The sequence below is a fragment of the Nelumbo nucifera genome, chromosome 3, assembly GCF_055504915.1.
Source record: "Nelumbo nucifera cultivar China Antique chromosome 3, China Antique-T2T, whole genome shotgun sequence".
NCBI lineage: Eukaryota > Viridiplantae > Streptophyta > Magnoliopsida > Proteales > Nelumbonaceae > Nelumbo > Nelumbo nucifera.
This window is the reverse complement of record NC_142651.1, coordinates 98,928,158-98,954,449: the sequence shown is the minus strand read 5'-3', so window position 1 is coordinate 98,954,449 and position 26,292 is coordinate 98,928,158. Positions and strand designations below refer to the sequence as shown.

At 39.1% G+C, this 26,292-nt stretch overlaps 1 protein-coding gene across 3 annotated transcripts in view; it reads left to right on the top strand.

Annotated features, from left to right (window-relative positions):
• Window positions 1-26,292, top strand: part of LOC104590245 (coiled-coil domain-containing protein SCD2-like) — a 145,725-nt gene that overhangs the window by 2,637 nt on the left and 116,796 nt on the right. For all 3 annotated transcript variants that reach the window (XM_088902097.1, XM_088902098.1, XM_088902099.1), the window contains exons 3-5: window positions 331-406; window positions 10,134-10,175; window positions 10,474-10,536. In XM_088902097.1, coding sequence (XP_088758223.1) covers window positions 331-406; window positions 10,134-10,175; window positions 10,474-10,536 — 181 coding nt within the window. The remainder of the gene's footprint in view (window positions 1-330; window positions 407-10,133; window positions 10,176-10,473; window positions 10,537-26,292) is intronic.

Sequence of the window (26,292 nt, the reverse complement as noted above, 5' to 3'; positions counted from 1 at the left end):
ACTCTAATCTAGGGCGATAAATTTGCACCGCAGCTTACAATTGCACCATGGTAAGTAGAGGCTTGGTCCATCTGATCACTGGTAACCCATATATGATTAGTATACGGAAAATATTATAAAGTATATGTTAGGTTGCCATTATGAATAGAGTGCATAAATGGTTGCCATAAAGCCAGCAACTCATTGTGTGAGACTTCTTATAAGTACACACTAGGATACTGAGCTAGATATTTTAATTCACAATCAGGTAGAGGTTATCAAATTTCCAACTTGGGTTTTTGAACCTCTTAAAAGGCATTTTTTATCTGATCTTATTTTTGTAATATGCAGATTGTCAGTAGATACAGGGAACATGAGCATACGAGAAACTGGAATTCATCGTTCCACTTCAGCTCTTCAAGATGAGGTATTTATATAAAGACGTAAACTTTATGCTTAGGGGCACAATGTTCTGAAAATTGTAATTGTATCGTAAGTTGTAGAGAAAACTGAATAGAATTGAATAAAGAATCGTATGTAAATGGTAAAATTATTTATATTTTTTTTCTCAAAATGATTATTTATGTTTTTTACAAATTTATTAAGAAATTAAATATAATATACTAAAAAGCTAAATATATTTAGGAATATGATTTTACCATATTTTTGATCTATATCTACCATATATGTGCCTAAAAGAATAGAATTTAACACTTGTACAATAAAAGCCTAAGATGATAAAATCAAGCTTGACTTGAAAGTAAAATAATTTACATACAATGGCTCTTTACCTAGATATGGTGTAAAATAAACTCAATGTTTTGTCTTAAATAGGGGTGGCCACTAGACCTGTTCATGGGCCGGGTAGCCCGATGGCCCGGCCCGGCCTGACCCGCACTCGGTCGGGCTTGGTCATGTTATTAGGTCCGCGGGCCTGACCTCGGGCCTAACACAGTAAGCCCGACTGTGTTTCGGGCCAGGCTTGGGATTTGTCAAAAAAGCCTGGCCCGACTTAGCACTATATATTTTATAAAATATATAATATGTATTTTATATATTATATAAAGTATATAAATAATATAATATTTATTAAAATATATATTTATAATTTAATATATATATATATATATTTTTTATTATTTTCTTTATAATTTCTCTCTCTCTCTATTCAGCCGCTTCAGTAGTAGTAATAGTAACAATATGGGCTAAATTTTGGGCTCGGGCCCAGGCCCGGGCTTCGGGCTTTTTATGAGGGCTGGGCTTGGGCCCAAGTTGTAGGCCCGATGGTCGGGCCGGGCTCGGACTCGAGCCTTAGAAAAATTTGTTAATACAGAGTAAAAGCTCGACCTGAGCTCGGCCCGGCCCGGCCCATGAACAGGTCTAGTGGCCACGAGCCAAGATTTTCACGAGCTATTTGAGCTCGGATTGTGAAAAGCTTTATTTGGCTCGGTCTAAACTGAGCTTTGAGCCAAGCTCGAGCCTAATATATAGGCTTGTTTGCTAATTGAGCCGAGCTCGAGTCCAATAAAGCTCGGGAGACCAATTGAGATTTTACATATATATATATATATATATAGATTGTTTTCTAAGTGAATTCTAGACTTGTTTCAGCTTCCAAACCTGTTTTTTGAAGAACCCCTTTGGTGAGAACTAGTTTGTCTTGATAAACCTATTACAGAAATGGCAGGAGCTGAGTTTAAGACTCAAGGGGAAGGGGTTTTGGGGGCTGAAAACGTAAGAGAAAACAATTTTTAGATCACTACTGTTAAATTTGATGGTCCTAACTACTTGGAATGGGCTCAGTCAGCCATGGTGGCGATTGGGGGCAGAGGGAGGTTAGGTTATGTGAATGGAGATGTAAAAACACCAGCCAAGGTAGACACTTCATATGCCAAATGGGTTCAAGAGAACTATTTGGTCATGACTTGGCTGTGTAACTCTATGCAACCTCATATTAGCCGCAATTATTTGTGGGTAAAAATAGCTAAGAAAATTTGGGAAGTGATGAAGGAAACCTACTATCAGTCTCTCAATGTTGCTAGGGCCTATGAACTGAAATGTGAAGTAAATAATCTCAAACAAGGGGAGAAGCCGGTTCAGTTTACTTTCCCACTTTGAAATCCTTATGGCATGAAATTGATCATCTATAAACTATTGAGTGGGAAAGTCAGGAGGGTGCACAAACCTATAAAAAACAAGTTGAGACCAATAGGGTTTTTGAATTCCTAGCTGGTCTTAATTCAGAGTATGATATTGTGAAACAACAATTACTCGCAAGGGAGAGTGTGACCATATATGAGGCCTATTCTTTAGTGCATGGTGAGGAAAGTCGGAGGAATGTTATGTTGTAGTTTTAGCCTATGGAATCAGCCCTGACAACCGTAAAACCGAAATTTGGGGTGACAAGGAAAGGGACACAAAGGAGGATAAGAAGGACCTAGTTTGTGACCACTGTAAGAAGCCGAAGCACACCAGGGACACTTATTGGAAATTATATCCTCATTTAATGCCGACAAAGATCAGAAATAAAAGGGGAAATGCCAATGTGGCTATTACTACTAATGGTGCTTCCTTTTTCAGCATAAGAGCCACATCCCTAGACACTTTATTTGTTGCCTGGGCTGCTCTGACTCAGTTAGAAAGTGAACTTGGTACTTCAGCTCCGTTATCTCAGTCACTGATTACTTCTGCTACTCCTACTTCGGCATTTGCTCATTCAGGTATACGAGCATCAGCATATCATGTTTCAGGCCCAAGTAATAATGGACCTTGTTGGGTCATAGATTCAGGTGCATCTAACCACATAACAGGCTTACCTTCTTTGTTTACTACTTTTTCTTATCCTCTGGCAGAGAGAGTATCCATTATTGATGGATCTCTTGTTCCCATCTCTGGGAAGGGAAACATGAGATTATCGGATGCCATCTCCTTATCCTTAGTTTTGCATATTCCTAAACTTAGTACTAACATATTGTTAGTAAGTAGCATCACTAAAAATCAAAACTGTTCAGTGACTTTTTTCTTTGATTGATGTGTTTTTCTGGATCTGGAGACAATGAAGGTGATTGGGACTGGCCACGAGACGAATGGAATCTAACTGATTAGAGGGTGTCTACATAGGGAAGATAAAGAAGTTGGATGGTCTTTTGTTTCTTAGTTTGTGAGTTAGATTATGCTTTGGCATAATTGGTTGGGTTATTTGTCTTTTAAGTCTTTAAGGAGTTTGTTTCCTAGTTTGTTTGAGTTAGTCCAGATGTCTAGTTTAAAATGTGAAAGTTATGAACTTGCAAAGCGTTGTAGAACAACCTATTCTTTGAGCAATAAAATAAGTACTATTCCTTTTGAAATTGTGCATATTGATGTTTGGGGACCATATCATGTCACTACTAGGGGGGTACTGATACTTTCTATTGTTTGTTGATGACTACATTCGTTTTTCATGGATTTATCTTGTGCACTCTCGAGATGAGGTCCCTACTCTGACTCGAAACTTCCATCAAATGGTCTTAATCCAGTTCGGAGTCAAAATCAAGGTTTTTTGATCAGATAATGCCCAAGAGTATTTTGCAAAACCCTTGATCTCATATTTCCTTAACCATGGGGTTATTCATTAGAGCACTTGTCCTCGTACACCTTAGCAAAATGAAGTTGCTGAGAGAAAGAATATGCATATATTGAAGGTAGCTAGAAGCATTGTGCCAAACTCCAATGTTCCTATACGTTTATGGGGGGATGCTATCCATACAACCGTGTACCTCATCAATAGGGTTCCTTCTCGGGTCTTAGACATGAAAATTCCATTCAGCCTCTTATATCCCGATAAAGACTTGTTCACTATTCCCCTTAAAACCTTTGCATGTACTTGTTTTGTTTAGATTATTGGACCTCATTGTTCTACGTTTGACCTTAAAGCTTCCAAATGCATATTTCTTGGGTATACATAAAATCAAAAGGGATATTGCTACTATAAACCTAGTTCTGGGAAACGGTTTGTTTCTATGGATGCGACTTTCTTTGAGAATGTTCCCTACTATCATAGAGTTTCTTCTGAGGGGGAGAGTAGTAAGATGGGTTTACCCACATCATAAATTCCTTTACCTGTCCCAATCACTGAAGGGGAGTGTAATGAGTAGGGTTGTCAAAAGTGTAGTGAGTTGAGGGTGTTTCATAGGCGATGGAGACAGGTTAATTTCAGTCCTCAGTAGTCCAGGCCAGCTCTAGCTTCCTCTGCGGCTCCAGATCTAGGTACCAAAGCTCCCTCACATCCCACTACAGATGAGATACCTCTCATCACTGATCCTAATGAGATGCCTCCCATTACTGAGCCTTCACCTCTTTTGGATGATCTGGATCTTCCAATTGCTATCCGGAAAGGGAAACACCGTTGCACTTCATCTACAACATATTGTATTTCTCAGTATCTGACTTATGACCATTTGTCTCCATCCTATAAGTCCTTTTTGGCATCTATGTCTGCCACTCCCATTCCTATAACAGTGTAAGAAGCCTTGTCAATACCATAGTGGAAGGATGCCATGAAGGTAGAAATGGATGCTCTTCTCAAAAATAATACATGGTAATTGGTTGATTAGCTAAAAGGGAAGAAATCGATTGGGTGTAGATGGGTGTTTGCAGTAAAACATAATGTTGATGGTTCTATTGAGAGGTATAAAGCCAGATTAGTTGCAAAAGGGTTTACACAGACTTATGGCATAGACTACTTGGAGACTTTTGCAGCAATATCCAAGATGAACACTATCAGAGTGTTATTATCGATTGCAGCAAATTTCTCATGGCCATTGTTACAAATGGATGTTAAAAATGCCTTCCTCAATGGTGATCTGCAAGAAGATTTACTAGTTAAATAAAGCCTTATATGGACTGAAACAGTCACCAAGAGCATGGTTTGATAGGTTTAGACTAGCTGTTGGAAAATTCATCTATGCCCAAGCCCAATCAGATCACACTCTTTTCATTAAGAAGACAGGCTCCTCCTTGACTATACTTGTTGTCTATGTGGACGATATTGTGGTGACAAGGAGTGATACCCATGAGATTGACTCTCTTAAACAACTGCTTCACAAAGAATTTATAGTCAAAGACTTGGGAGAACTACGTTATTTCTTGGGTATTGAAGTAGCTCGGTCCAAACATGGAATTTTTGTCTCTCAAAGGAAGCATGTTCTTGATCTTCAGGAGGAAACTGGAAAGCTAGGTGTTAAACCAACTTGAAGGTGGGGAGCCCCTTGAAGGCAAGGCTATGTTTTAGAGGTTGGTAGGGAAATTGATTTATCTATGCCTCACCCGACTAGACATTTCTTATGCAGTCAATGCAGTTAGCCAGTACATGCATTCTCCCACAACCACTCATCTTATTGTAGTCGAGAAGATCCTTGCTTACCTTAAGAGATGTCCAGGCAGAGGCATACTCTTCAAAAATAATGGTCACATGAAGATAGAAGTCTACACAAATGCTGATTGGGCGGGTGTGTTGATGACATGAGGTATACTTCTGGGTATTGTGCCTTTGTCGGAGGCAACCTTGTCTCTTGGAGGAGTAAGAAACAAAATGTTGTTGCACGTTCCGGTGCTGAAGTAGAATACCGATCTATGGCACATGGTGTGGCCGAAGTATTATGATTGAGGTCCTTGTTTGAGGAACTGGGAATTGCTTATGAGAAACCCTTGATGCTATATTGTGATAATCGGGCTGCTATTAACATTGCCCACAATCTACTACAACATGACAAAAATAAACATATTGAGGTGGATCAACACTTTATTAGAGAGAAAGTTGCCTCTCAAGAAGTGTGTCTTCCATATATTGTCTCCGATATGTAGCTTGCTGATCTCTTCACCAAGGTAGTTACAAAAGCTAAGTTGGAAACAGATTTATGCAAACTGGGAATGATAAATATCTATTCCCATCTTGAGGGGGAGTGTAGAGATGTAGAGCAATAGCTAGTGCTGTTATTTTATTTATTGTGGTCCCTACTACTGCGGTTAGTTAGTTCTTTTTATATTTGTCATTAGGCTACTGTTAGTAATGTTGTTAGGCTGCTAGTAGCAATGTTAGTTTATTAGTTATTTGCTTATGTAAGCAATATGGGCTTTAATGTAATTGCCATCTTATTTTTTATGTTATTATAAATAGATGAGTGCGGCGACAGCTAAAGGCTTATCACTCCTTTCTCTCATCTTTCTCTTCTCTTCTCTAGTATTTTTTTTCTTCTTAATCTACATCAAGAATTGGACTGATTACAGTCCGAATTTGTCTAGTATTTTTATTTTATATATATAATAATAACTAATTTTTATAAGTCAAATACAAAATAATTTTTTTATATGTATATTTTTTTTATAAAACATTTGGCTCACAGTCAAGCTCGATTCGAGCTCAAACTTACGAGTTTTTGACTCGAGCCAAATTGAAGCTCAAGTCTCTAGCTCGAATCGAGCTCGAGATTGAGCCTAATAGTTTATTGGCGAGCCGAGCTCGAATAGCAAATATTCGGCTTGACTCGACTTGAATCCACACCTAGTCTTAAATAAAATAAATAAATCATTTTTTTAGTAAGGGTTTTAAAACAAGACTCCCATAAAACTAAATATAAGCATAAAAGTTAACGAAGTAGAGAACTAATTCTTAATTGAATTTATTATAATCATAGTTTGTAAATTTGACCTGTATAAGTCCAAAAATAAAGTAGAAAAATAAAGAAAGATGGATGAATATGAAGAGAGAAGAAGAAGAAGCCAAGAAAGGAAGATAAGGGAAGAAAGAAGAGAGTCAACCGAGCCTCTCTCCTGTCCTCTATAATGATCTTTTATTATTTCTAATTGTAATGTAAATACAATTACATGAATTCCCTTAGTAGGGTGGCCAACACTAAAAACAATAAGAATAAAAGAAAGAAGGAGCATGACTAAGGCCCACTAATCACAAATGGGTTGTGAGCTATGCTAATTGCAGCCTGGTTATCACAGGCTTCATAGTACAACATCAAGGGCTTATCATATGAATGCCTTTGTAACTGACTTGGGTATAGGCTGAAAGGAATAGAGGCTAGGAAGGAATAATATGAGGGTGATGACGAGTTATGAGAAAGGTGTTTGGAGATACGGTGTACTGTACATTTTCTCTTGCCTTTTCTTGCGCGATAGGTAAGTCTAGGTTTGGGAGGGAAGGTGTTAAAGCAGGTGGTAAAGGATTTATCCTCTCTTTAGGAGTTGAGAGTGCTTGAGGCTTAACTATAGATAGGGAACAACTTGTTCATGCCTTATCCTTTGTCTTTGGTACCACTTTCGAACAATAGGATGAGTAGTGAAAATTGGAGGGGGAAGAGGAGAAGGAGGAGGAGGAGGAGGAGGAGAAGGAGCAGGAATGGGATGATTGGGACATGAAGAAGACTCTATCAATAGGACAGAAGAAGCTGCAGATGTTGGTTGGCCGGAGATGGCAGAGGCAGTGGTGAAGCATACAACTCAATAGAATGCTCTCCCTTAGGAGAATGACCATAAAAAGAAGTGGCGTAGCAAATGTGACATCTATAGAAACAAAATGTGTGCTAGTAGTGGGATCAAAACAACAATAACCCTTTTGTGTCATTGTGTGGAGGCATAACCTAAGAAAATACACTTTCGAGCCTTGGGTTCAAATTATGTCTCTGAGAGCTGGGAATATAGACATAACAAGTGCAACCAAAAATACACAAAGGAATAGGAAATGCATCACCCTTAGGGAACCGAACAACAAAGTGGGATTTGAACCCCAAGACTTGAGAAGATATGCAATTAATAAGATAAGTAGCTGTCATGACTATGTCACCCCAAAATCTCATTGGAACATGGGGGGCAAAAAGGATACTGCTCCATTTTGATGCGGGAGTACGATGCACAACTCCAAATCTCTAATGTTGTTTGATTGAAACAACAACACTAAATCTCTAGAGTTGTTTGGGATTTGAACCCCAAAGACATGCGGTTTTTCTCAGCCACGCCATTTTGTACTGGAGTATGATGCACAACCCCAAATCTCTAAAATATGAATTAAGGTCCTTCTCAAAATATTCTCTAGTGTTGTTTGATTGGAACATTTTGATGCGGGTATTGACCTAAGGAAGCACAAATTCATGGAATTTCTTCACAAGTGTAGGTACTTCAGCACGAGATAACATAAGGTAAAGTTAGGTATAACAAGAAAAGTCATCAATAAACAAAACAATGTATTTATAACCACCCATGCAAGGTAAATGGTATAGCCCCTGCACATCAGAGTGAACAATATGAAAATGAACCGTAGATCTTTTATTGCTTGTAGGATAAGAATTACTACAATGCTTTGACAACTCACATGACTCATAATGTAGACTTGACAACTTAGTCTCTTTAATCAAAGCTAGAAACAAAAGACTTAATGAAGAAAAAGAAAGATGACACAAACAATAATGACATAACATAATACGATTGACTGACTCTGACACATTTGAACCAAAAGCTGATCTCTAAGGTGATACTTGACTTTGTTCAAGCATATCCGTTAGGTATATCTCATTCGCTTCATGGGCACTCTCAATCACCTTCCAAGATTTCATGTCTTGAAAAACACAGTAAGAAGGGAAAAAGGTTACACCGCAGTTCAAGGATTTTGTCAAATTACTAATTGAAAGCAAGTTAGTGTTAAGCTTAGGAATATGAAGAACTGAAGATAAGGTGAGAGTATTTGAGGCTTTGATGTTTTCCTTGCCAACGATAGGAGCAAGAGAGATCTTGTTTCGGCTAAATAAAAGCTGCTAAGTAGAAAATAAATGAGACACACTAGTTATATGGTTAAAGGCAGCAAAATCAATTATCCAAGGGATCCTACGATTACTTAAGATAGAAGCATGATTCATAGTGGCATAAATACTTGAATGAGCATAAGCAGAAGATGAACCATTTCATGAGGAAGTAGTAGTAGATTCTAAGTGATTGATGAGTTAACCATACTTCTCATACTCTGCTCTTGAGCTGCAAACTGTTTCCCCCACTAATTTCTCATCATTGAATCTTTCCGAACTTCAAAAGAGGTGGCTACATTGGCTTTGCCACCTTTCCCACTCCCATTCTTCTTACCATTATTATTGTTCTTGAATCTAGGAGGTATAAGCTTTGGATGTAGCTTCCAGCAGGTATCCTTCATGTGCTTAGGTTTTTTGCAATACTCATACACTACATCTTTCTTCTCAGTGGTAGCCCTTGGTTTTATTCCAACATCGGCAAAGTGATTAGTTGAGACTTCTACAATCTGTACACGTCTCCTACTTTCCTTACTACTAACCGTGGCTTAAGCTTGGGATAAGGTCACTTCATCCTTTGCTAGAATGTTTTGTTTGACAATATCATACTTAGGGTTGAGTCTACTAAGAATCTCAAAAAATCGATTCTTCTCCACTAACTTCCTACGAGTCTCAACATCCTTAGTACATCCCCACACAACAGTCTCCGTTAGGTTAATCTCTTGCTAGAGAGATTTCAGCTTAGAGAAGTAAACAACTAGAGGCTTCTCTCCTTGTTTTAGATTATTCACATCATTTTTTAGCTTGTAAGCCCTAGCAACATTCAACTTCTGGGAATAAGTCTCTATGACACTATGATATCCCGCACCTCCTTTGTAGTATCCATCCACAAATATAGATAATGCTGGATGATATGAGGCTGCATGGAATTTACTAACCATCCTACAATTGTATAGTTTTCCTGCATCCACCTTTCATAGGTAGGGTCATCCTCCTTAGGTTGCTTCTTGCTCCTAGTGATGCACCTCCATTTTCCTCTACTACAGACATGGATCTTAATTGATTGAATCATAAGATTTATGAATCAAATCATGAGATTTTTAGAGAAAAGGATTCAAACATAAGATTCAAGTTGAAACCCTTGGGATTTATGATTCAAATCGTGAATTGTACTGTTAAGATTTTGACAATATTGAGGGTGACATAAAAAACGTAAATTTATAATTGTTTCCTATTGTAAAATGGTCAACAGAAGATATAAATTGAGATTCTTTGCTATCTTTTGCATCTACTTGTTTTGTGTTAAAAGTATAAATTATAGTTCTAGAAGATAGGTTGTTATTGTTGTGGTATAATTCTTATATGTTCACATTGCAGATTGATATGCTACAGGAAGAAAATGAGAGTATACTTGAAAAGGTATAGCTCCAGCACATATCTTTCTTCATTTGCTAACTTAAAAATTCCAAACTTTGTTTCACATGTATCACATATATGTCATTTGAGAAATGATATAATGCTTAAGAGCAGAGCAAACCAGTTTGGTATCCCATCTATTACCGGTTATAGATCTCAATTAACATAAGGTAGTACCAACATGTTTAATAGCAAATCATAGCTTTCCAGTTGAGCAACTTATGTTTCTGCTATTTCTTCCAAAAAAAACATATGTTTCTGTTGTTGCATTACACTTGATATTAAAATATGCCACTTGCAGCTCCGACTTGCAATGGAAAGGTATGAGGAAGCAGAGGCTAGAGCTAGACTGCTTGAGAAACAGGTAACATTTTTCATTGCTCAAACAACTGAAAGGCTTAGAATCCAAAAAAGAAAAAAAGACATGAAGTGTTGATGAAGCCATATAGATACATAATGTCTACTTATTATGTGTATTTATTAAATATGAGGACTATGTCCAATTTGTCCATTAACATTTTGACCTTATTTCTTATTCTACTACAGCATATGCTTTTCTCCTCTAGGCGTGCACCCAACTTTAAAGTATCTTTTCTTTGATTAGTAATGAGGAACATTTTTTAATAAAAAAAACTAAAGGGGTACAATAGACACACCTTTTAGATGGAGGCAAGGGTACAAAATAGAATCAAAAGAGGTGAATGAATAATATCATAAAAGCACCAAAAAAAGGTGGGTAGAAGAATGAAACTCACCACCCAAAGAATGCTAATCTCAGGATCTCTTTTTGATAATAAAAGAAAAAAATGAAAATTTATTCATCATAAAAGAGAAATATTACAAAACATAATCTATAGGTGATGAGATATCACCCAAAATAGAAATAAAACAACATATAAAAAAAAAAAAACATCACCAGTTCCCCACTATTAGCTTTCCTCATAAAATGATTTGGTGCTCCACTCCCCCAGGAGTCTTTTTTTTTTTGTGTGTGTGTGCATGTGGGAGGCCAGCTTGGGGAAAATATACACATGTTATTGCATCCAAAGGAGGAATATTGGCAGATTATACATTTCTCATCATGTCTGTATCTTGTGCCTCCGGGATGGAGAGTGAGCTGAGCACCTCATTCTTCATTGCCCAGAAACAAGAAGGATTTGGCATCATTTTCTTATTCTAGTTGGTTTCAGTTGGGTGACCCCTGAGCATATTATTGACTTCATCTAGCAGTGGCATGGAAGACACCTTGACAGGAGAAGGAAAACTTATTGGCATACTGTGGTTCATGTGGGGTGTGTGGGAGGAGAGAAATAAACACATATTTGATAATAAGGCTAGATCCTATGAAGATCTGATTACCCATATCACTCACATGTGCAATTCTTGGGTTTCAACCTCTACTGATTTTTTACTTGTCATTGAGAAATCTTTGAAGCAACCTGTTTGGGATTTTATCCTCTTCCCCAAAGACCCTAGTCTTCCCTTGGGTTCTCCTAGTGAGAGAAGAGATGGGGATGAGATAAAATTTTGATGGAAGCTCCTTAGGTAACATAGTGAAGCAGGCATAGGTGGTGCAATTTGGGGGAAGGACAAAGTTGAAAAAGTGTGAGAGGAAGAGAAAAAAAGAAGGAAGGAAGAAGAAGAAAGGTTACGGGGGAAGAGGGTGTGTTACTGCTCACACCTAAAACATTTCATTTTATACTGACAATATTTACATTTATGTTCCTATATGGGCACCCAAAATACAAATAAAATAAAATGACAACAATGCCCCTAAGCCAAATACATATTCTCAACATTCCCCCTCAAGCTAAGCGTAGATATTTATCATACCCAACTTGCTTAGATTTCTGTAAAATAAAATCAACAATTTGGTCTTCTGACTTTTCTCTTATGAAGTGTTTGTCAACCTCATTATGCTTTGTGTGATCAATGATCATGTTGAACAGGGCTATGAGCAATGTTTATAACAGCTTGATTATCACAGTATAATCCCATTGGGGCTTTAGCTTGGATCCCAATCTCTAATAACAAGTTCTTCAACCATAGCAATTCTGGTACACCATGAGCTATGGTTCCATATTCAGCTTCAGCACTAGATCGGGCGACAAGGTGAATCTTCTATCATCACAAAACCTGCCCAATCAGCATTGGTATAAGCCTTGACCTTAAGATGTCCTTGGTTGGAGTACAAAATTCCTTCTGGACACCCCTTTAGGTAGGCAAGAGTCCTATTGACAGCTTGCATATGTAAAGTTCTGGGACTGTGCATATATTGACTCACCATGCTTACAACATAGGATATATTAGGTCAAGTCAGGCGTAGGTAAAGAAGCCGATCAACAAGTCTCTGATAAACACCATTGTCTAGAAGAATATTTCTATCATCAACACTTAACTCATGATTGGGGTCAATAGGAGTTTCAATTGGTTTGCACCCTGGTTTACCAACCTCATGAAAGAGATCAAGGACATACTTCCTCTATGAAATGAATATCCCTCCCTTTGGCCTTGCCACTTTGATTCTAAGAAAGTATCTGAGATTCCCAAGATATTCGATAGGCTGATTATTCAAGGGGATTCAAAAATAGTTGTGGGTTGGTTGAAAAGGGGGGAAGAAGTAATTTGGAAGCTAAAGAATGAGCTTGGGCGCTTCAAGAAGATATCTAAAGACATGATGATCCAAATAAAGTGGATTAGGAGATATGCAAACAAAATGGCTGATGGTTTAGCTAATCAAGGAATTCCGAGACAATCCATGTTCTAGGTTGTTTTGTAGATAGTGGGATAGTTTTTCCTTGGGCTTCTTGTTTTTGCCCACAACTTCTTGTTGTATATGTTCCTTTTAATCTAATGAATCAATTCTTGTGTTGCTGATTAAAAAAAAAAAAAAGATCTTTGATCTCAAATCAAGAAATGAGTTTAGTTGGTTTATCCCAGAGTGATTATCTCAGTGATAACAATATCATCAATATACATTATCAATAAAGTTACTAGGCCATTAACCCTTCTTGTGAACAAAGTATGGTATGCCTATGATTGTGTGAACCTAATTCTAAGAACAACTTTCTTGGATTTATCAAACCAAGATCTAGGTGATTGTTTAAGCCCATAAAGAGATCTTTTTAGATGGCAAACCTTCCCCTCGCTGTTAGGGAAACTTACCCTGGGGGGGTAGATCCATATATACACATCCTCTTGAAATTCTCTATTTAGGAAAACCTTCTTCACATCCATCTGGTATAGAGATCATGAATAATGAGTAGCAAGAGTTGATAATGTAAGAAACAGAGAGGGATGGGAGAGAAGATTGGTTCTGAAAGCAGAAAGGGATGTCTCAGATTGGGGTATTATGTTGTGTGGATTAAAGAAAAAACTATTGGTAAGTTCAGGAGTTTTACAATCTTCCCCCTTGACAGAAGACATGCCATCCTGGTAGTCGAAGGAAAAACAATAGATTTCGATAGCTTCGAGACTGAGTTGGGAGTTATCTGGGTGCAAAGGTGGTCTGTTTCATGCAATGGCAAGAAGCTCCACAACGGGGTCTTTATTATCAGGTTGTTTGGGCTTCCTTTCAATCTTTGGGAGACGACAAGATTGGAGAAGGTTGCGAAGGCGATTGGAGGTGTCTTCATCGCTTGTGACATCTCAAAGCTCTGCTTTGCATCGGTTATGGTTGCTGGAGTGAAGCTGGAGGAAGTTCCTCGAGCACTTGAAGTTTTCTTGAATGGGATTTGGACGAATGTGTGGGTTGCGACGGAACACGAAGTGGCGCTATTGGGGGAAGGTTGAGAGGTGGACTGGAAGATGAAGCTGACGTGGCTGGACAGAGATCACGTGGAAGCAAAGAATTGGAAGAAGGTTTGTTGGCAGAAGTTTCCATCTTGGACGAAAAAAGGTCAGGGATGAAAAGGGATTTTAACTGCTTTTTGGAAAAAGCAAATAATTTATTTGGCCTTGGAGGGGTGGAGAGTATGCTCGAGATGTGAAAGGTCATAGAAAATTTGAATCCAATTGTTAGAGTAGATCCAAATGGCTTAGGAGATAAGGTTGATGACGAGAGCGGGTTGGGTATCAGGCGCATTGGCTCCGAACTAGGTGGAACTCAGAGGGAGATTAGCAACTCATCGGATTTTCCCAACAAATTTGCTTATAAAGGGGATGCTCGAGAGGTTAAGGATTTTAAAAGCATTGAGCTCAACGGCACTCTCTCGACTGTAGTTCAGGGACCATGCCTGAATGACTCTTCTCACTCTTTAGGCAGGTCGGGAGATGATCAAATCTTCAAAGCTACCTTACGCAAGGGCAAGAAGGAAAACCGCTTCAGGAATAGGATTGTTGGTTTGAGACGGTCCTTAGGGCCTATCAAGCCAATGCTGAAAAGAAACATAGCAATAAAGAGGATTGCGGTGGAGGCTAGAAAAGGAAAGGAAAAAAGGTGGATTTGGTTAATAGATAGGTTTGGCAGAAGTGGAAAAAAAGAGAATTTTACGTGGCTCCAAAAAGTTGCTTGAAAACGATACATCTATTGGGTCTGGCAATGATGGTTAGACGTACTATGGTTTGTAGGGAGTCTGATGGGAGTTGTGTTTCCCCAGATTTAAGGGGATTAAGCAAGACACTACTTGAGTGTAGCGGTGATTCGGGAAGTCTTGTTTTGCTACAATTGGATAACATGATTTCCTTTGAATTAGGGAGGATGGAAGGGAGTGGAAAAGACTCCGGAAATAATAGGAAGCTCCGGTGTTGAGATGGAAACTGAGGGCGAGGTTGTGGGAAAGGAAATCTCTTGCGGTGATGAGTTCATTGGAGGACAGGTAGAAAGGTAAGTCGAAAAAGGTTTGGATGGAGAAGGTTGCATTATGAAGAGGTTGAGGTTGAAAGGATGGGTGTAGATTTGGGTCGAAGGGTTAACCATGAAGAGGAGGAAGAGCAGAATAATGGGATAATCAACAAGAAGCTGTGCAATTCGAGATCTCACGACATTGTTCATGTGACAAAGATCTTTTCAAGGCTAAAAATTGGCCTGGCAGGGACAAGACCTACAAAAAAATTTAAATGGGTATATAGAATAAAAAGATGGAGAGGCAAAGGAACTTCTGACATTGACCATAGGGGGTGACTGCGTCAGTTCAGGCACTGGATTATCCGGTCCAGATACCTTTATGTTGGAGAAACATCAAGAAGTCAAGAGGAGTGGTGATGGCTCTGATTCTACTGTGACCAACATAATGAAGAATTCTGACGTAGTTGTTGAAAATTTAGCAGTGAAGCTACAGAATCTTGTCGACAGAGAAGTTACGATCAGGAAAAGCTTGGGACTATTGTTCTTGGGCGGTGAAGGATTTGCTAGGAAAGCATTTGAGGAATTTGAAAGAAGAAAAAAGGAAGAGAAAGATAAAAACAAAGCTCAGTCGCACGGAGAAGGGAATGGGATGAGGATTTCTCAAACTAAGAAGATGAATTCACTGATGAAGATTGATGCAGGCTTTAGTATAGGGTCCTTTGTGTCTGGTTAGGGGCAGGCTAGAGGCCCTTTTCTTTGGTTTTGTTATGGGTCTATGTTTTCCTTTTATGTTGGGTGAATGTGCATCGATTATGGTTGTAAGTTGTGATTGTATTGGCTTTTTGGTGATGACTTTCTTGCTTATGGTGATGTCTTATCACCTTCTGCTATACTTCTTTTTTCTTTTTAATGAATTTTCTTTTTAACCTTAAAAAAAATGTATAGTGACAACTCTCTGCCCTAGGTAGTTTTGTGGAGAGCTGTCTTTTGATTTTTACATCATCTCATGTACCTCTTTTTACATAAATACATACAAGTTTTTTCTCCAAAAAAATTTTAATCTCAGGATCCATTATAACTAGATATTCTCTCTTGAAGCCAGAGGCCTTGTCTCCCTAACAATATGGTTAAGTATTCAGAGACCACCTTATATAACTACTTCTTAGTTTCTTAGCATAACTTCACCTTTAGTCTTTTTGAAGCATAAGGAAAATATCAACCCAAATCCCATAGTAAGACAGGGATCTTGGCTTTAATTGAATATTTTGAGTCAATCAGGTTGGAGTAGACAGTAATAGTACCCTCTCTCTTTTTCAATGAAAATAGGAAATTTTATTAAAGAGGAAAGGCATTCCTGCAAACATAGTACAAAGCCATAGATACATAACGAGAAGAGGTTAATCGTACAAATAAATAAAACAACCTGCTAGCTCAACTTAGTTGATATACACCGAAAGAGTCATTTATGCTAGTGGGTTGACAAAACAAAAAAAGTTAAACCCCGAAAAGGCCTTATGAGTGCTTGCCCACATGAATATGGTTCTTTCCATTCTTCCTATTACTGCCTCCATCTGTGAGTTCCTTGCATTCAAAACTATTTCATTCCGCCCTTTCCACAACAACCATTTGATGACAAGTGGCACCAAGTTCTACAAGATAGCCCCTTTCTTACTAACGACCTTGCACCTCCAAGCTAAAATGAGAGATTCCACATCTATGGGCAAAAATCAATGTTCAGAGAATTGGGCCGGGCATAGAACCGGAGAAGGGGGTCAGAGGTTCAACCGAGGTCGAACAATGATGATGTGGCATATACATATATATATTATAGGTCATATAAATACTATATAATATATTTTATAAATTTTAATATACTTAAATATGGTGTACGGATGGCAAGTTCCTTATTTAATACAAATAATAAGGGCTCAAGTCTCTTAATTTATATTTTCTTTAACATACATGCATAATAAAGTAATATGTACAATAAAGAGTCATTAATTAATACAAGTTAAGAAGTGACTAATGGTAATTAAGCAATATATGAAAAAAAGAGGTCATGGGTTCAAATCTTGTTAAACACATTTTAAAATTTCAATTGGTTAAAGACCTGGCCGGTTTCATGAAACTGGGACTGGTTCCTTGGTTTTCTAGTTAAACTGGCTGGTCAGCCAGTTTTCATCGGTTTTTTTAACAAAAGCGGTTATTGGGGTAAGACTGAACTGGCTAAGGTCCTGGGTCCCAGTTCAACTGGTCTGATTGGCCGGTCCGATTTGCTAACCACTGGGAAAAATAGTACTTAAACCAAACAACTTTGAAAAGTGCATTCAGGTACAGAAAGAGAAATTGCAATGCATCATCAGATGATGCACTGTTTCCTCAGTATTTTTTTATTAGTAAACAGAGTAAATTTCATTAGGTACGAAGAAAGAAATTACAACACAGAATTAAGAACAAATTTAGAAACAAGAAAAGCCACTTATTTGTAGGTAAAATTTAACCCAAATCTGCCCAAAAAATTGATCCCTATGCACCCCTTGTTTTGCCAAAGTATCTACCAATCCATTTGCTGTTCTCTTAACCTAGTTGAAACTTGCCTCAAGGTCCTTTGCTAAACTCTTGATTTCTCTTATTAGATGTCTGAACTTCCACACACCTGGGCTGCTTTCATCCATCCAAGAAATTACTAATTTGGAGTCACCTTCTATTTCCAGGTTCTTAAACCCCCGCTGCTTTGCAAATTTAAGACCTTGATGTAAGACTTATTTCTGCTCTTACAGAATCCCCTACTCTAATAGGGGATTCTTAAACCTGCTGAGAACAAGGTTACCACTTTTCCTGCACCATCCCTGAACACGCCTCCGATTCCTGATAGTCTTGGATTTCTGATAGAGCTTCCATCAAATTTACACTTTAATCTGATAGAGCTTCCATCAGCTCTGAAGACCAACTAGCAGACATCTTTACAAAAGGGCTAAACCATTCCAGACACCAAGGTCTCTGTGACAAGTTAGGCATGATTGATATCTATGCCCCAACTTGAGGGGGAGTGTTGATAGGTGTATTATATGTACTGTACGCAGGTTTGTGCTTGGTTCTCTATAACCGAAAATCAGCAAGTTTCTAGTTGTGGATTGTAGCAGCTCTGTAAGGCAGTGTTCTGAACCTAGAAGTATGAATAGTGAAGATTCAGCTACATCCGGAATCTCTACAATGCTGAATGGAATGAGTGGGAGCAGTGACCTATCCTTCCTTATGGCTGTTGTTCCTCTTGATGGGTTAAACTACCTAGAGTGGTCAAGGGGGATCAAGCTATACATAACTGCAAGGGGAAAAATAGGCTACATAAATGGAAGAATCAAAGAACCACCTTCTGGAAATGCAGAACATGATAGATGGGATCAGGAGAACAGTATGGTTATGTCATGGCTTTTGATCTCCATGCAACCGCAAATAAGGAAGAACTTCATGTGGGCTGAAACTGCAAATGAGATCTAGGAACAGGCAAAATCCACATATTCTGAACTTCGACACTATGCCAACATAGTGTGATGGACCATTACCAGAATGGATTGGTAAATACTCTATGAATATTGATTGGAAGTGTGATGAAGATGCAAAATTGTATAAGAAACTTGTCTCACAGCAAAGGGTGTTTGCCTTTTTACATGGTCTCAATCCTATCTATGAATCCATCAGAGTATAAATTCTAAGTTCTAAGGATCTTCCTTCAATTCAGGAGGTCTATGCTCTTGTCCAGTCTGAAAAGAGCAAGAGAAACTTGATGAACAGCACCAGAGGGGATGCAATTGTGTTGGCGGCAAAAGGGGGTACCTCTACTAGTGGTGGATCTTCTTCCAAGAGAGGGGATCTCTAGAAGAAAGCAGAAGATAAGGAAAAATTGTGGTGCACTAATTGTCAGAAGCCCCAACACACCAAAGATACTTGTTGGGATCTCCATGGGAAACAAAAGTGGGCTCAGGATTTACCTAAGAAGCAAGGATCAAATGGTATTAGAAGACCTGGGCAGCAAGGTACCAAGAAACACCACATGGCCAATATGGTTACTCGGGAGAATCGGCCCTCCACCTCCACTGTGACTCAACCACCACATGGCCAACATAACTACTCTGGATCCGACCCAAGAGAGGATATTGTCAACTCCTTCTGTGACCATTTGGAGCTTTATGGTAGAACAATTCGCCAGATGGATGATCCTTCCATCACCTCCTTTGCATCCACATCAGGTAATCCTACCACAGCTTTCCATGTTGATTCTCACGACCTTGACTCTCCATGGATCATTGATTCTGGAGCGTCAAAGCACATGACTGGTATGTCCTCTTTCTTTCAAACTTATCACCCCCTTTCCAGAAGAGATAAAGTGAGACTAGCGGATGGATCATACTCTCTCATAGCTGGTCAAGGAACTCTCTCTCTTCCCCTCGGCCTTACTCTTTCTAATGTTCTTCATGTTCCATAATTCCCTATGAATTTGTTTTCAGTCAAAAGTGTTACAAATTCCTTAAACTGTTATGTGACTTTTTTCCCTTCCTATTGTGTGATTCGGGATCTGGCCTCGAGGAGGACGATTGGTAGGGGATGTATGGTTGATGGACTTTATATGCTGGAGAATACGGCTGGCCTTCATGTTAAGGAGTCTATGAGTCAGTTCAGAAAGAGTAAAATGTATTTGTGGCATTGTCGTCTGGGTCATTTGTCTTTTGAGTCCTTGAAAGTTGTTTTCCCAGAACTGTGTAAGTCAGTGTCTGTTTCTAATTTTTCTTGTCAAACGTGTTAGTTAAGCAAGCATTGTAGAACTCAATTTCCTCAAAGAAATAGTAAATCTGAGTTTCCTTTTCACATTGTGCATTCTGATGTGTGGGGCCCTGTTACTTTACCTTCTGAGAGTGGCTACAAGTACTTCATTACCTTCATTGACGATTATTCCAGATACACTTGGGTATATCCAATGCGAACCCGTGAGGAAGTACCAAAAATTATCCAAGATTTTCAACGGATGGTCTTTACCCAATTTCAGACCGAAATTCAAATATTTCAATCAGACAATGCAAAAGAGTTTTTTCATAGTGACCTTACGGAGTTCTTTGCTTCACATGGCTCACTTCACCGGAGCTCTTGTGCCCGCACGCCACAACAAAATGGTGTGGCTAAACGGAAGAACCGACACCTTGAAGTGGCACGGGGTTTACTACTCCACATGAATGTTCCCAAACGATTTTGGCTCGAGGCCATCCTTTGTTCTACATACCTCATTAACCGAATGCCCTCTCGTTGGTTAGAGTACAAAGCCCCACATCAGCTTCTCTTTCCTAAGGCCCCTCTTCTTTCTATTCCTCCTCGTGTTTTTGGTTGTCGGTGCTTTGTCCAAAACCTATCTCCCACCCGGGGGAAATTGGACTCTCGTGCTATCTCGTGCATATTTCTTGGCTATTCATTCTCTCATAAAGGGTATCGTTGCTTTGATCCTGTTTCTCGGAAATTCTATGTCTCCATGGATGTTACCTTCTTTGAAGATGAGCCCTTCTTTCCTGTTTCTCCACAGGGGGAGTGTAGGCATGAGGAGAAACTAGTTCAACTTCCTCCTCTTCCTACTCCTTCACCTTCTCCCCCTTCTCATTCTGATCCTCCTCCTTTCCGTGTTTTTTCTCATCGTCGTAAAGGCCAACCAGGTTCAAGAGTTGTGGAGAATCCAGAAGCCATACCTCAAGTGCCATCAAATTCCTTGCGGGAAGATCATACTCACTCAGGTAACTTGACTCCCAACCTCCCTGTTGCTAATGATCTTGACCTTCCCATTGCCCACAGGAAAGGTGTTAGGTCGTGCACCACTAAACACCCCATTTCCAACTTTGTTTCCTATGAGAACATCTCACCTTCATTTTGTGCTTTTCTTACCTCCATTGACAGTATCTCTATTCCCAAGAATGTGGCAGAAGCTCTCTCAGTACCAGAATGGACAATGGCCATGAAGGAAGAAATTGATGCCCTTCATAAGAATGGAACGTGGGAACTTGTTGATGTCCCTAAGGGAAAGGATCTAGTTGGATGTAAATGGGTGTTCACTGTTAAGCATGGGGCTGATGGAATCGTGGAGAGGTATAAAGCCCGTTTAGTGGCAAAGGGTTTTACTCAAGCATATGGAGTTGATTATGCAGAAACCTTTGCCCCTGTTGCCAAAATGAACTCTATTAGAGTCCTTTTCTCTCTTGCTGCCAATCTGAATTGGGATCTACATCAGCTCGACATCAAGAATGCTTTCTTGAATGGTGACCTTGAAGAGGAAGTTTATATGGTTTGTTTCTACTGTTGCTACAGTAGTCCGAACCAGTAAGGAGAAGAAGAAAGAGAAGGAGAAGAAGATGAAAGAACTGTCGAACCTGATAGCTAAGCCCTATCAGTCGACCTCTTAATAGTGATTAGGCTCTAATTAAATGTACAAGGACTAAAGTGCCCCTACTTAAGTATGGGACATAGAACCTCTAATAAGACTGCCACATAAGCTCATAACTTAACCAAGGTGAGTTGACTAATCTACCCTTATTCGGCTAACTCTAACACTCCCCCTCAAGCTGGAGAATATATGTCATATAATCCCAGCTTGTTACATATATAGTTCACTCTCCCTGAGCTTAAGGTTTTTGTAAACAAATCTGCCCACTGATCACCTGAGCCTACATGTTCTGTGCTTATCTCTCCAGTAAGAACCTTTTCCCTCACAAAGTGGCAATCAATCTCTATGTGCTTTGTTCTCTCATGAAAAACAGGGTTGGATGAGATATGGAGCGCAGCTTGATTGTCACAGTACAACTTCATAGGTTTATCCATGTGAAACCCGATTTCTTGTAGGAGATTCCTCAACCACACTAATTCACATGTAGTGTGTGCCATGGCTCTGTACTCGGCTTCAGCACTGCTTCTAGCCACAACCGTTTGCTTTTTACTCTTCCACGTCACAAGATTTCCTCCAAGAAATGTGCAGTAACCTGTAGTGGATCTTCTATCAGACACAGAGCCCGCCCAATTTGCATCCATGTACCCAACTACTTCAAGTTTTCCTCCTGGTTTATACAATAGCCCACGGCCCAGAGCTCCCTTTAGATATCTTACAATTCTAAGAAATGCATTCCAGTGAGATATACGAGGGTTCTGCATAAATTGGCTCACCACACTGACTACAAAGGAGATGTCTGGTCTCGTGATAGTCAAATAGTTCAGCTTCCCCACTAGTCGTCTATACCTTCCAGGATCATCAAATATTTCCCCTGTATCACTGCTCAACTTAACATTTGGTTCCATAGGAGTTTCAGCCGGTTTTGCACCTAACAGTCCTGTTTCGTCCAATAGATCGAGAACATATTGTCTTTGGCATAGGTTTATACCTTGTCTTGATCTAACAACTTCTATACCCAAGAAATACTTCAATGTCCCAAGGTCTTTTGTTTGAAAATGATTTTGCAAAAAGACCTTTAATAGTGGTTAGCTAAGCCCTATCAATCGACTGTTGAAGAAGAGGAGAAGAAGAAGAAGATGAAAGAACTGTTGAACCTGATAGCTAAGCCCTATCAATCGACCTCTTAATAGTGGTTAGGCTCTAATTAAATGTACAAGGACTAAACTGCCCCTACTTAAGTATGGGACAGAGAACCTCTAATAAGACTGCCACATAAGCTCATAACTTAACCAAGGTGAGTTGACTAATCTACCCTTATTTGGCTAACTCTAACATGGTTCAACCCCCCGGTTTTTTGGCTCAAGGAAGTGAACAAAAAGTGTGCAAGTTAAAGAAGTCTTTATACGGGCTGAAGCAATCACCAAGAGCTTGGTTTAGCAGATTTCATACTGCAGTTCAGCAGTGGGGATACAAGCAATGTCAGTCAGATCACACACTGTTTGTAAAAAGAGTAGAAGGTAAAATGGCTGCCCTAATAGTATATGTGGATGACATAATTGTTACTGGTGAATATAAGGATGAAATTCAAAGTTTGAAGGGCTTCCTTGCCACTCTGTTCGAAGTGAAAGATCTAGGACCCGCCAAATACTTCATTGGAATTGAGGTTGCCCGATCAAAAAAGGTATCTTCATCTCTCAAAGGAAATATGTCCTAGATTTGCTTAAGGACACCGGAAAGATTGGGGTTAAACCAGCTGACTCTCCCATTGACCCCAACCATAAGTTAAGTGACAGCCAAGGTGAATCTCTTAAGGATGTGAAGCAATTTCAGAGGCTTGTAGGGAGATTGTTGTACCTCTCTATGACTCGTCCAGACATAGCATATGCTGTTGGTGTCCTCAGCCAGTTCATGCATGCACCTAGGTCCACTCATCTTGAAGCAGCGGAGAGAATACTGCAGTATCTTAAGAAATTCCCGGGTGCTGGCTTATTATTCCAGAAACATGGACATTTGAGAGTTGAAATTTATACAGATGCGGGTTGGGTTGGATCTCAAAGTGACAGAAGGTCTACTAGTGGCTACTGCATCTTTGTAGGAGGGAACCTTGTTACTTGGAGGAGTAAGAATATTGCAGTATCTTAAGAAATTCCCGGGTGCTGGCTTATTATTCCAGAAACATGGACATTTGAGAGTTGAAATTTATACAGATGCGGGTTGGGTTGGATCTCAAAGTGACAGAAGGTCTACTAGTGGCTACTGCACCTTTGTAGGAGGGAACCTTGTTACTTGGAGGAGTAAGAAGCAAACCGTGGTAGCTAGATCCAGTGCTGAAGCTGAGTACCGTGCCATGGCACACGGAGTAGCCGAAGGTATGTGGATAAAGAATCTATTGGGAGAGTTGGGTTTTCCAGTTGACAAACCCATGACTCTACTCTGTGACAACAAGGCAGCTATAAGTATCGCTGCCAACCCGGTACTACATGATAGAACAAAGCACATTGAAGTTGACAAACACTTTATCAGAGAGAAAATCATCACAGGCGAAGTATGCACTCCATACATCAGCTCTGAAGACCAACTAGCAGACATCTTTACAAAAGGGCTAAACCATTCCAGACACCAAGGTCTCTGTGACAAGTTAGGCATGATTGATATCTATGCCCCAACTTGAGGGGGAGTGTTGACAGGTGTATTATATGTACTGTACGCAGGTTTAGTGCCCACAGGGGTATTTTTGTAATTTTGTAGACCTCTTGTGTTGTACGGCCAGTATAGTATAAATACAAATGCTTCACTCGACTGAAGCAGTTCTTTTGAGGCCTTAACTCAGTAGCCTCTTCTTTCTTCTTCTTCTTCTTCTTCTTCCTTCTTTCCTTTCTTCTTCTCCTGCTCAACAGTTTTATCACAATCCCATATTCTCTATCCCTTAAACCCCATCTAAAGCTGAAATCCCAGTTTAAATTGGAAGTAGAAAAGCTCAAGAAGCAAGCAATGGGTTTAGTTGACAAATCAGGACTGTAATCAGCCCAATTCTTGATGCAAATTCAATGAGAAAAAATACCAAAAAAGAAGAAGAAAGAAAGAAGAGAGGAGAGAAGAGAAGAGAGAAGAGAAAGATGAGAGAAAGAGTGTTGGCTTTAGTACATCAGCACCTTGGAAGCTCAAATTTATCTACAGAGAAATTGACATACTTGCAAGGAGGTTCAACTCTCAGTTTGGTTGGGTCAAAAGGACTGCAAATGGGTTGGTGGATACCCTAGAAAAACAAGGGGCAAATAGATCTACCTTGTACTGGGTAGAACTGTAACTATTTGTATGTATTTGTAGATTGGGTTAATGCATTACTGCAACCTATAACTATTGTAATTCAATTTTTCTCTATTATTAATAAATGTCTTTTTTGCTGATAAAAAAAGTGTTGGCTTTAGTTGCTACCCCACTCAGCTATTTATAATAACATCAAAATATAAGACATCAATTACATCAATGCCCCTACTGCTTACATAAGCAAACAACTAACAAAAGTAACATTGCTAACAATAGCCTAACAACAAGTATAAAGTAGGAACAATTAAGAAGAAAGCGTTTTGTCGAAAACTTAAGTGTGTTACTGTTCACCCTGAAGAATGCCTTTTCTTAACATTTGTAAAAAATTACAAATGGGCCCTTGAATAGGCACCCAAATATAAAAAGCATGAAAGGACATAAATGCCCTTACACTCTCAACACTCCCCCTCAAGTTGAGAATAGATATTTGTCATGCCTAGCTTGTTCAAATTGTTGTCAATCTTTGATTTAGAGACACCTTTAGTAAGACAATCGGCCAATTGATCTTTAGACCTCACAAAAGGTAAACAAATCTCTCCACTGGCAACTCTTTCTCTAATGAAATGTCGATCAACCTCTATATGCTTTGTACGATCATGTTGAACAGGATTGTGGGCTATATTTATGGCTGCTTGATTGTTACAATATAATATCATTGGAGTATCAATCTACACTCCCATTTCTATCAACAAGTTCTTCAGCCATAACAATTCGGAAACTCCATGAGCCATAGCTCTATACTTTGCCTCTGCACTAGATCGAGCCACAACTAATTGTTTCTTACTTCTCCAAGATACAACATTACCACCCATCAAGGTACAATAGCCAAAAGTAGGCTGCCTATCATCAATAGAACCTGCCCAGCCAACACTAGAATAAGCCTCTACCTTGAGATGCCCATGATTAGAATACAACATCCCTTTTCCTGGACGTCCTTTTAAATAGGCAAGTATTCTATTCACTGCTTGCATATGAGATAATCTAGGCTTGTGCATTTATTGGCTAACCACACTCACAGTATATGATATATCTGGTCTAGTCAAACACAAGTAGAGAAGGTGACCTACAAGTCTTTGATACACAACTTTGTCAAGGACATCTCCATCGTCAACTCCCAACTTATGATTGGGATCAATTGGAATTTTAGCTGGTTTCCAATCCAATTACCCTACTTCCTGAAGTAGATCAAGGACATATTTCCTCCGAAAAATATAAATGCCCTTCTTTGACCTTGCAACCTCAATCCCTAGGAAATACCAAAGATTTTCAAAATCTTTAATTTCAAATTCAGTAGCAAGAAAAGACTTTAGTTCAACAATTCTAGAGATATCGTCCCCTATGATAACAATGTCATCAACATATATTATGAACATAGTCACTTTTCCATTTGCTCTCTTGATAAACAAGGTATGGTCAGCTTGAGATTGAGAAAAACTAATTTTTAAAATAGCTTTTTTGAATCTGTCAAACCAAGCTCTAGGGGACTGTTTAAGGCCATAAAGGGATTTCTTCAAATGACAAATCTTTCCTTCACTCCCAGGGATGTTCACTCCAGGAGGAAGTTCCATGTAAACTTCTTCCTGAAAGTAGCC